Raw genomic sequence first — 10,410 nt, 5'->3', positions numbered from 1 at the left:
TCTTCATCATCATCATCATCATCAACATCAGTTCCCAAACGCAGCCGCCGGATACGCCCGATCCTTCTTCTTGCGCCCGGGGGCCGTCGAGCTGCTCCGCGAGCTGGCGCCGGACCTGGGCGGACCTCCTCCTCCTGCTGCTGCCCCGCTGCTGCCGTTCGGTGGAAGTGGTGGTGACAGCAGGTCGCTCCGCGAGCTGTTCCGCGAGACCATGTCTTCCGGCAGGTCGTTCCACTCCATGTCTGGCCGCTTGTTCTGGAAGGAGAGAGAGGAGGGCGCGGGCGACGGCGAGGCGGAGTGGCTTACTGGCGGGGTGGGGTTGTTGATATTGGTACTGCTGGAGGGCGCTCTAGCCAACTGCGGTGGTGCCGTGGCACCAGAGAAGCCGGAGAGGTTCACGGCGGCGGCTGTGGTGCTCGTGGTGATCGGAGGAGCGGCCTGCGGGACGGCCATGCCCGTCGGCGGGACGTAGCCAGCTCGGTTGCCAGTGCCAGTGCCAGTGCCAGTGCCAGTACCGGTGCCAATGGCCCGCTTGACGATCCACGCCGTGTCCGGCCGCAGCTTGAAGTAGTACCCGCCGAGGACGACATCGCGCACGAACCCGCGCGCCGCGTACCACCGCAGGCCGTCCTCGTTCTCGGTCCACACGTGCGCGTACAGCGTCGTGACGGCTAGGCTGCTGGCCGGGTCCGCCGTCAGTGCCGCCGCGTCGCGCACCACGGCCTCGACGGCGGCGGCGGCGATGCCCTGCCCCCGGTACGGCGCCAGCAGGCCCAGCGACTGGATGTAGACGGCGTGGGAGGCAGCCGGGCCGACGGACGTCTGCGCGGCGGCGGCGAGCTTGGGGTCGAACGCGCCGGACGGCAGGGCGAAGGGGCTGGGCTCGACGCGGCAGACGATGCCGCCTACGACCTTGGGTTCCTGCTGGGGGTCATCCTGCCAGAGGACGACGCGGGAGAGCAGCCCGGACACGGCGGGGTCGAGGGCGGCGGCGTAGAAGGAGTCGGTGTAGTTGACGGGCAGCAGGAGGGCGTTGATGCGGCGCAGGGCGGGGATGTGGTGCGCGGCGATGGGGACGATGGTCGCGCTCGGGTGCGGCGAGGGCGCGGGCGGGAAGCGAGGAGGCGTCGTGAGAGGGAGAGACGCTGGTGAGGTCGGAAGAGGAGGCGCTGCCGGTGCAGGCGCAGGCGGTGCTGCGACGATTGGGGCAGCAGTAGCTCCTGGTTGCGACAACGACGGAGGGGCGGCGTACTTGGGCAGCTGCTTGGGTTGGAAGAAGGACCGGATGGAGGGCTGCTGCTGCTGTTGGTGGTGGTGGTGGTGGTTGGGCGCCATTGTGTGTGTGCGTGTGTGCGGGATTGTAGGTGATTCTATTGTCTTGGCTGGCCCGGAACGGCTGTGTGCATGAGGGCGGAGGATGGCCAATGGCTCTGTTGTGTTGTGCTATAGCATCGAGGAGGACATGTTTGTAGTTTTGATGTAATGTAATGCAGTGTAGATGTGAGTCGTAAGTCTGAGTCTGAGTGTGAGTCTAGGGAGGAGTGGAAATGTGAAATGTGTTGTTGATATTGCCCTCTCAAACTTAATCGCCCGCTGGTTGAATGCCGTCACACTCTGAAGGGTGGAGGGTGGAGGGGCCACTACCTATAAGCTTCGAAAGGTTCTAGACTCGATTTGCCCATCTCACAGGTATACTACGCAGTACTGCATAATGCACTGAAATCGAGCGTCTGATCCAATGCTGAAGTGCCACCGGGGACACTGAAAAGGGATAGGGTGCTGGTAAGATTAGGGGGTCGGTGGGGTCCCTATCTACACGTGTATGTCCGGCAGGATTCTGGTGAGGCTCGGGCCTACGGTACATGTATATGTACCTACAGTAAGGCAAGAGATCGGAATTGCCAGCCCCAGAAACAGCATCAGGAGACAGATTGTCAAACAAAAAGCGATCAGATTGATGACAGCCAGCATGTGGTTAGGTAGGTTACCTACCTTGGAACATGCTGCAGGGATGCTTGTAGAGAGGTACCTACCATAGGCAATTCCCCCAATTGGCCTAACTCAGGTACCGGTAGCTCGTGGACGGTGCAGGTGGGCACTGTAGAACAGCCACTAACTCGGGGTCCTTTGGCTTGTCGCATTAATTGGTTTGATAAAGTTAGTGAGTAAATTGATGATCTAAGAGCAGCCAGCCAGCCAGCCAGCACCTGCCAGTTTTTTCCGTGTCGTAACTGCCAAAGTTGCCTGCTGCTGTACGAAGTCAGTCTCAGTCAGTAGGCTGATGTCTGATCAGTCATCATATCACCATCAATCCCCTTCAAGCACCACCGCCACCACCACCACCAAAGCAGCAGCATCTTCGCCGTTGCAGGATTATCTCCTAAACGAGACATGTTGATGGTCTCATCTTGTGCCTATCTTGTCTTGTTAATTTGATCAGGAGAAGTTCAGGAGACCGCAGAAGAGTCTTGTATCGTATCCACTGCACTGCACTGACCGGCCCAAGCTCGGTTTGTCAGGATCCCTTGTGCCGCTAAACCCAGCACCAGCACCAGCACCAGCACACCTCTCGCCTCACACGAGACCTGAGACCTGGACCACACTGCCTGAGCCGTACCTTAACTTTACCTTACACTTAACGTTACTTGCCTTGCCGTCATTGCCTAGCGACTGAGTCGGCGCTGAACACCACCTCAGCCTCCCGATAAATTATCTCCAACCCTCACATACCCAAATACAGATACAATACATATATCCCATCACCTCGCATCTCACATCTCACACCCAAGAGCCTCGCTCAATTCACCTCTCCGTCACTCTTTCCGAATGGCGGCGAATACTGGCAAGGCAGGCGTCATCGTCGCTCCCAACGATGCGCCCAGCATGGATAAGCTTGTAAGTCAGCCTCCGTTTGCCAGATCTGCCTGCTCCGTCGTGTCAAATTGCCAACGAAAAAAAATGGCACGCATTATTGCCCTTTCAAATGCTGCAGACCATTCAACAGCCAGATGAATGCATCTATTTTGGCTTACCCCTACTGTGTTAGGCACATGCTGTACTCGATGATCTCCTCTACAACATCGTTCACGACCTCCTGGTCAAGGTGCACCGCGACGAGAAGATGGCCCGGGCCACCACTGCCGCAATCCGTGTCGAGAAGCTGGCTTCCGATGCCTCAGAGTCTGCCGACCCTGATGTAAACCCGGACGTTCGTGTTGAGACAGACGCCGCTGTCTACGAAGACGGCAAAGTCACCCTCAAAGGCAATCCGCTCAAGACCACGACCGAGATAATCTGCCCCAGATGTCACCTCCCTCGATTACTATACCCGACCGATGGCAAGGGCGCGAGGAAACCAGACCCAAGCATCATCTACTGCAAGAAGCATCCGTACATTGACAAGCCTGGCTACGACATTTACGGACAGACATGGGTGCCGCAGGGGCCAGGAAGGGGCAAGAAGAAGAAAGACATGGAGAAGAAGCTTATACCAGAGACGGCCTCAGATTCTGGCGGAGTGACCCCGACACCCGAGCAGCGACCGGCGAACGTGCTTTCATTCCCGTCCGCGACATGCAGCAAGTGCAAGAGGTGTATTCTGGTCACTCGATTGAACAATCACATGGGCTCTTGTATTGGCAACAGCGGACGCAACGCAAGTAGGGCGGCGGCGCAGAAGATCAGCAACGGAAGCAATGGCAACAGTCAGAACGACAACACACCCCCGTCTAGCCAGAAGGGCACTCCGTTGCCCGGATCAAGAGCTGGGAGCCCTAGGAAACGAGACGGTGATGAGTTTGACGAGGACGACGAGTCTGACCCGAACAATCCCAAGAAGAAGAAGGCTAAGCCCTCTGTCACAAAGAAGGTTATCTTGAAGACCAAGAACCCCAAGAAGGAGAAAGTAAAAACAAGCTCATTCCTGAGCGTGGAGTCGAAGCTCGACGACGACGACAAGAAGTCAACTGTGGAGGTTCTTCCTAAGAAATCAACTTCAAAAATCCCCTCGCCAGCTAAAAAGCTCAAGCTGGGTGCTGCAAAGCCTCCTCTCCCGTCACCCAAAGCCAAGAACGGCCGGGATGCTGATGCAGAATCCGAATCATCGGGAACACTATCCTCGCCACCGCAATAGGTGTGAGCATCACTATATTATCTATTTCGAACAACATCCTCACTAGGGTTGGTTGTGTCCATTACCACCGTTCACCTATCTTCAGGGCCAGTAGCACCGTCACTGGAGTTGCGTTGGTATCGACAGGACGTTACAGTGCGCTAGGTTATTTACTTCACCCAGGAAAGGCACTACTATCACTCTGTATTACACTTATTATCACTGCATTGAACCGGGGGTTCTGTAGGGGAGTTTATGGATTCTTAGGTCTTCGTTCTATTTGGTGTTGTCGCATTGCCGGAGGCCGGCTGAGGATGGCGTTTCCGAGTTTGCTTTTCCTGGACGGCTGTAATAAAAAGCCACAGCTCGTCGCCGAGCACGCGTGGCCATCCGGCGGCATAGCGGTCAGTTTGTATAGAGAAATCCAAAGACCGTGAATCATGTCTCGTTTGTTTCTCCGAGAGCCTTATACTTCAAGTGTGCAGCCCATTTATATTCTCTCTCTCGCATATCATTGGTATCCCGAAATATAGAATGATTTTTGTAAATCAACACCATAGCCGATGCGCCGCCTTGTAGTACCACCCAACATCATCTTGTCTTTTCCCAAACCAAAGACGACACCTCAAAGCTCATCACCCTCCTCTACGACACGCGCCCTGACGATCTTGACCTCCTGCTCGGGCCTGTCCTCGCCGTCTGTCTTGACCATGCCCATGCGCTTGACGACGCCCATGCCGCTCCGCACACGGCCGAATATGGTGTGCTTGCCGTCGAGCCAGGGCGTCGGGGCCAGCGTGACGAAGAACTGGCTGCCGTTGGTGTTTGGCCCGGAGTTGGCCATGGACAGGATCCCGGCCCCCGTGTGCTTGAGGTCGGCGCGGATCTCGTCCTCGAACTTGTCGCCGTAGATGGACGCGCCGCCGCGGCCCGTCCCAGAGGGGTCGCCGCCCTGGATCATGAAGTTCGGGATGATCCGGTGGAAGATGACGCCGTCGTAGTACCCGCGCTGGGCGAGCGTGCTGAAGTTCTTGCACGTCTTGGGCGCGTGCGAGGTGTAGAGCTCGACGACGATGGTGCCCTGCGGGAGGAGATACGTTAGGTTGGGCTACTGTGATACTGGGAGGATGACAGAAGCGTAAGGCTTACCATTGAGGTTTCTAGGGCTACGTTGGTCGCCATCTTGGAGTATGAGGGAGTCAATTGGACTCGAGAGACTGAGGTGTTCAGGTTGTTCGTGCTGTACGAGCAGGCCCCTCCTCAAGAATTTTGGAGGGGCTTCGATAGAGCATGGCAAGGCTGTAAATTACCTAGGTAGGCCGTTTTAGCGGCCCTATGACGCCACAGGCCAAAATTCAGCCACGCCAGTCCTGCAAGGCTGCCAGCTTTCGGCTACCGCTGGGTACCTGCCTGCTGTACCTGTAGGTGTACATCGCAACACCTGTACTCAACATGGCCAGCAAACATCTTCACGACTAACACTTGTTGTTTCATAAGCCTGCAATTCTTTCATACCGTTTCGCCTTACGACTTTGCTTCGCATGGAATATACACAGTGCAGCTTTTTGAGACAAGCAGGTGGTTTATGAGACACTCCTCCTTTGAGGGGTCTCGAGAACCTGGAAGTCGTAACGGTCTCGCCTGTGCATGGCACATAAGTCGTCTTTGAGGAAGCTTCCAAGGTTGACCACGGCAGCCTACGGATTTTAGTCGGCTCCGACTCTCTATCTGGTCCGAAAGGAACATTCTTTGAGAGAATTTAAGTTTCTCTTCAGATCTTTTCTTCTCAGTCATTATCGGGGCATCGGCCTGTCTGAACAATATATCTGTCTGCCATCTTTCCATCTGTGGCTCCTAAGAGTCCAAATCTTCAAGGTCGTTCTACGGAAGATCATCATGGCTTCCCCGTCTGAAACTCCGGTGCTGGCGGAAGGCGACAACTTCACCCACGTTGGAAATGACACCCTTGTGGCTCCCGCCCCGATCCTGAAGGTGATCCAGAAGCTTGGCTTCCTGTCCCTCGAGTTGAAAATCGTCATTAGCGCTATGGCAATTATCTACATCGGTGCTCACGGAGCTCTTCGCCGGCCACCGTCCGCTTCCCCGGCAAAGAGCGGCAAGAAGAAGAAGGAAGACCAGTTCGCTGAGGGGTTCACTCCCTCCGATGCGATTTTGCTCCCCGTTCTGGCAGGATTCGTGCTCATCGGCCTGTACTACATCATCAAGTGGATCCAGGACCCTTCTATTCTCAACAAGATACTGCAGACGTACATGTCTGTTGTTGGCGTCATCAGCTTGAGCAAGCTCTTGGGAGACACTTTGGAGTTTGTCACGAGCATGTTCTTCCCCAGCATGTGGCGGGATAGTCAAGGCCAGATCTTCCATATTGATGGCCGACGTCGCTGCCAGGAACTTCTAATTCGTCCTCAGGACGAGACCTCCGAGCGGCGCACTGACACGAAGAAGACAACTCCCTTGGCAGGATTTCTTTCCGAAAGGAGCTTCTCAGCCCGCACTCAACATTCCTTGTGGAAGGCGCGACATCTTCTGACGGAGAAATGGATTGTGCGAGTCGCTGTGCATGGCATCGGCAAGGAGTCGTTTCCCATCAAACTGGTCCATGTCATCGGCATCCTCCTTGCTATGTCGACAACGTTCACCTATAGCCTCACTGGGGCCACGCTGCTTTCTAATCTCATGGGTGCTGGATTCTGCTACGGGACATCAATGATTATGTCGTGCACTTCGTTCGCGACGGGATCTCTTGTCTTGCTTGGCCTTTTTGTCTATGATATCGTCATGGTTTTCTACACGTGAGTTGGACTCCTGATTTTGCCTATTTTCCCTTTCTGTGTACTCGTGTAAGCTAACCATTCCAGGCCGTACATGATCACCGTTGCTAAGACCATCGATGCACCTATCAAGCTAGTCTTCGAGGGCCCTTCTGGGGCTAGTCTTCTAGGACTAGGAGACATTGTCATCCCGGGCATCTTCATCTGCCTCGCCCTTCGTTTTGATTTGTGGCAATACTACCAGAAGAAAGCCAAGTACGTCCCGACAAGCCTTGAGACCGTTTCTCAGGATCCTTCATCCGAACAGACTGTGACAACGACCGAGACGCAGTACCGCACTGTCAAGCCGACATTCGTTGACCCCCAGGGGCGTTGGGGCGATCGTCTGTGGACGAGCACTTGGTTGGGTATCTTCTTTGGTAAACCGGCCACACCGACACTGGCCGCAGCTGCTTTCCCCAAGCCTTACTTCTACGCATCCATGTTTGGGTATTTTCTCGGCATGTTGACGACGCTGGCCATGTTGATCATTTTCAGACATGGCCAGCCCGCGCTACTGTATCTCGTCCCTGGGGTGGTTGGGTCTACCTGGCTGACTGGTTTGGTCCGGGGCGAGTTGAAAGCCATGTGGACTTACACCGAGGACGGAAGTCTTGATACCGAAGATGTTGTTGTCGAGCTGGATGCAGATGGCCGGGTTGTCAAGGAGATCAGCTCGAAGAAGGAAGGTGACGACGAGGCTAAAGAGCCCAAGAGCGAAAAGGATCTTCAGACGGAACCGACCACCTCGAAAAAGGAAGAGAAGGCTGGCGAGCAGGGTCAAGCAGACGTCAAAGCTAGCGCCTCCAACCCTCTAGAGATATCAGAGAAAGGCTACGACGTGTTCCTGTTCTCAATCTCCGCACCTGGAACCAAAGACCTGAAGGAAGATTAGAAGTCTGAGACAGGCCCCGGATCGCCCGAGAGAGATGCCGGTCACAGCCACCAGCCCCGAGAAGGCGGGGGAGGACTCGGCGTCTCGAAAGGAGGTTACAGTGCCGAAACAATCCGAGACGCTTGCGGCAAGGATTTGAGCGTTCCGCGATAAGGAACGGAAACTCGAAAATGCCCGAGTGCGACAGCTTCGCAAGATGACGGAGACGAAAGCAACTCAGACGGACTCGACGTACATAAGCAAGCCGTGAAAGCGGCACGCGCCCAAATGCCTAGCACTTGGACACCTACATCATCAAAGTTCTAGACTTTTTTTTTTTACTGATTATGCTGGGGCTATCAGATGGTGCGTCCTTCATACAAGTTGAATAAGTCAATGTGGTTCAAGTATCATCAGCATAGTCTCTGAAAATGCATATGTTGTATGGAGAGCCTTGGTTAGACCAACAGAGTTAACAACTCCACGAATGAATTACCTGTACTCGGCAGTGTTTCTGCAGTGTCTTTAGTCTTACGAAACTAGGTAGCACCTCGTAATCTAGATACCTGGAATGTGAGAGCACCATACAGCTTTTCTTTGGGTCGACATTGTAGTCCCACAGGACTGGTCAGAAAGCTTCCCCTTCACGCTTCTGAGCAGCTTCATCTGTTGTCTTCTCTCCCTTCCTCTTTTCATTCACGTTCCTTATCAAGGCTTTTCGTTTTGTGAAAAGCCTAGGAGCGCTTCGTCGTGCATTACAGCTCTGCGTCAACAACTGCTCGTCCAACATCACACCTTCGTCCTCCCCTTTCTCTGCGTAGGTCACCTGTTGTCAACCAACTCTACCGGCCAGACCAGCTACATTGAGGGGGATGATGACCTTCAAGACCATTTTGATTAAGAAGCCGTCCAAAAAGAAGGATGAATAGAAGAAGGCCAGCACTGGCTGTAAGCTGGAGGCCCGGAAGGCCTTAAGGTCGTCCTTAGAGTCTACTGAAAACTACGGCAGCTCGGATGGCGAGTCCGGCAACAACAGGAAGGACAAGGCGTAGACGGAGACCTAGCATATGGCAGGCGTCTTGATCTGATGGAGAAATCAGGGGGTTGTTTTGTCTGCCGTTCACCACCATTGTCCCACATTGATAACACTCTCGTATATGATACTACATGTTCAGTGATGAGGAAGACTCTGGGAATCGTTAGTCAAGCTTTGGCACATCCTCCTGTATAAACTAGCGAGGTCATTTTGGCAGTACACACAGTCATTCAAGTGATAGCAGCTTCACTTGTATTTACGGATGGCAGCCTGGTCAGACTAAAATATAACTCAATGTGATTTCTCATTGCCTGTATCTGTAGATGAACAAAACAGTGATATGACCATCCTGCCCATCTCTAATCCCTCGCACCACGTAAAGGTTCAGGCTCTTCGCAAGGGTCCCTCCACACAGTTTCCAAACCTCAGATGCTGAGATCCGTCCCAAGTGCTTCTCTGGGGTTGACATCATTAATTTTTTTTGGGGGTTGATTTTGTTGATTCTATAATGCCCGACGCTCGGCATTATGACGGGCTGACTTGACGCTCTCAAACTTCAGGTCGCCGAGCAAACTTCCAGCGGATTCGCATCGCCTCAGCGCTGTGGTATGCGGCGTCCCGCAAGCGACTTCCGGCGGATCATCGACGCTTCAGGCTCCGGCCCTTCCAGCGAAAACTTTTCCCCCACGGTGCAATGACTTCGACCGCGCGCGGCTGTGCTGATCTGGCATGGCGGCGGGAGTCGCGGTGTGGGGATGCTCGACGCCGTACCTGGCTGTTCCTGTGACAGGGCAGGGCAGGGCAGGACGGCGGAACACGAGCGCTCAACACTTCAGATCGCTGCGCCATGGGAGGTAGAGCGATCTTCCAGCGGAACGCGAGGAGGTTCTCGGTGCTCGACACCAGCGGCATGTCAATGTTGGCGGGTAGTCGTAGTTGGTAAGACGAGATCATGCCGCTGGCGGAACTGAGAATACTTGTCGTGGTGTGTCCATACCAGTCTCGGGGTTCATGAGACAAGAGCAGATTGCTCTGATCTATACCGCTGGCCTCATGGCGTGTAGCTGTGAAAGGCTACAACTCGGCGTTCAGAGGTGATAGAATCAAAGCAAAGACTCCATAATTGGGACAAGATGCAGGAGATGCGGGATGTGATGGCGATCTTGTGTAGTTGGCATCGCAAATGATCTGCAAAAGACGGAATTCCCAAAGAAGCAGGGGGAATTGGTGGCCAGAAAAGAATAACATCAGGTTTCTTTGCGGCGAAAAGCAGTTCTTATATATTTAATGAGGCGTCTGTGATATTTCGTTGTCGTCTCGCAGTGCAGCGCAAGGCTATAACACCAAACATCCAAGGCCCCAGCTTGGTGTTTCACATGTCTACGTCGTCCGATGCCACATCGAAATCGCACGATTCCTGAAACTTCAACTGAGTGCACCAGGGTCAATCGACCCAGATTACAGGAAATAGTGCCATTGAGGTATCGTGGTCTGAAATAATGCAGTGTTGTTGGCGCATTATCTTTTGCGGTGCTGTAGACGGAGTCTAAGCCGTTTG

General features: G+C 54.3%; 4 protein-coding genes across 4 annotated transcripts; 2 read left to right on the top strand and 2 right to left on the bottom strand.

Moving 5' to 3' along the window:
- Positions 1 to 27: 27 nt before the first annotated feature.
- On the bottom strand, positions 28 to 1,335 carry UCRPA7_8590 (putative gcn5-related n acetyltransferase protein; the record flags this gene model as incomplete). Its single annotated transcript, XM_007921102.1, has 1 exon — positions 28 to 1,335. One exon carries the CDS (start codon positions 1,333 to 1,335, stop codon positions 28 to 30), a length of 1,308 nt encoding a protein of 435 aa, XP_007919293.1.
- Positions 1,336 to 2,826: 1,491 nt separating this feature from the next.
- UCRPA7_8589 (putative transcriptional activator protein) lies at positions 2,827 to 4,132 on the top strand (the record flags this gene model as incomplete). The annotated part of the gene is made up of 2 exons (XM_007921101.1): positions 2,827 to 2,895; positions 3,047 to 4,132. 2 exons carry the CDS (start codon positions 2,827 to 2,829, stop codon positions 4,130 to 4,132), a joined length of 1,155 nt encoding a protein of 384 aa, XP_007919292.1.
- Positions 4,133 to 4,736: 604 nt separating this feature from the next.
- On the bottom strand, positions 4,737 to 5,293 carry UCRPA7_8588 (putative peptidyl prolyl cis-trans isomerase protein; the record flags this gene model as incomplete). The annotated part of the gene is made up of 2 exons (XM_007921100.1): positions 4,737 to 5,192; positions 5,261 to 5,293. The coding sequence occupies 2 exons, from the start codon at positions 5,291 to 5,293 to the stop codon at positions 4,737 to 4,739; spliced, it is 489 nt and encodes a 162-aa protein (XP_007919291.1).
- Positions 5,294 to 6,007: 714 nt separating this feature from the next.
- On the top strand, positions 6,008 to 7,837 carry UCRPA7_8587 (putative signal peptide peptidase protein; the record flags this gene model as incomplete). The annotated part of the gene is made up of 2 exons (XM_007921099.1): positions 6,008 to 6,924; positions 6,991 to 7,837. 2 exons carry the CDS (start codon positions 6,008 to 6,010, stop codon positions 7,835 to 7,837), a joined length of 1,764 nt encoding a protein of 587 aa, XP_007919290.1.
- Between the last annotated feature and the right edge of the window lie 2,573 nt (positions 7,838 to 10,410).

This window comes from Phaeoacremonium minimum (genome assembly GCF_000392275.1).
Source record: "Phaeoacremonium minimum UCRPA7 unplaced genomic scaffold PA7_03_scaffold_599, whole genome shotgun sequence".
Taxonomy (NCBI): domain Eukaryota; kingdom Fungi; phylum Ascomycota; class Sordariomycetes; order Togniniales; family Togniniaceae; genus Phaeoacremonium; species Phaeoacremonium minimum.
Note: the sequence above shows the minus strand (reverse complement) of the source record. Positions and strands in the feature narration are given on the sequence as shown.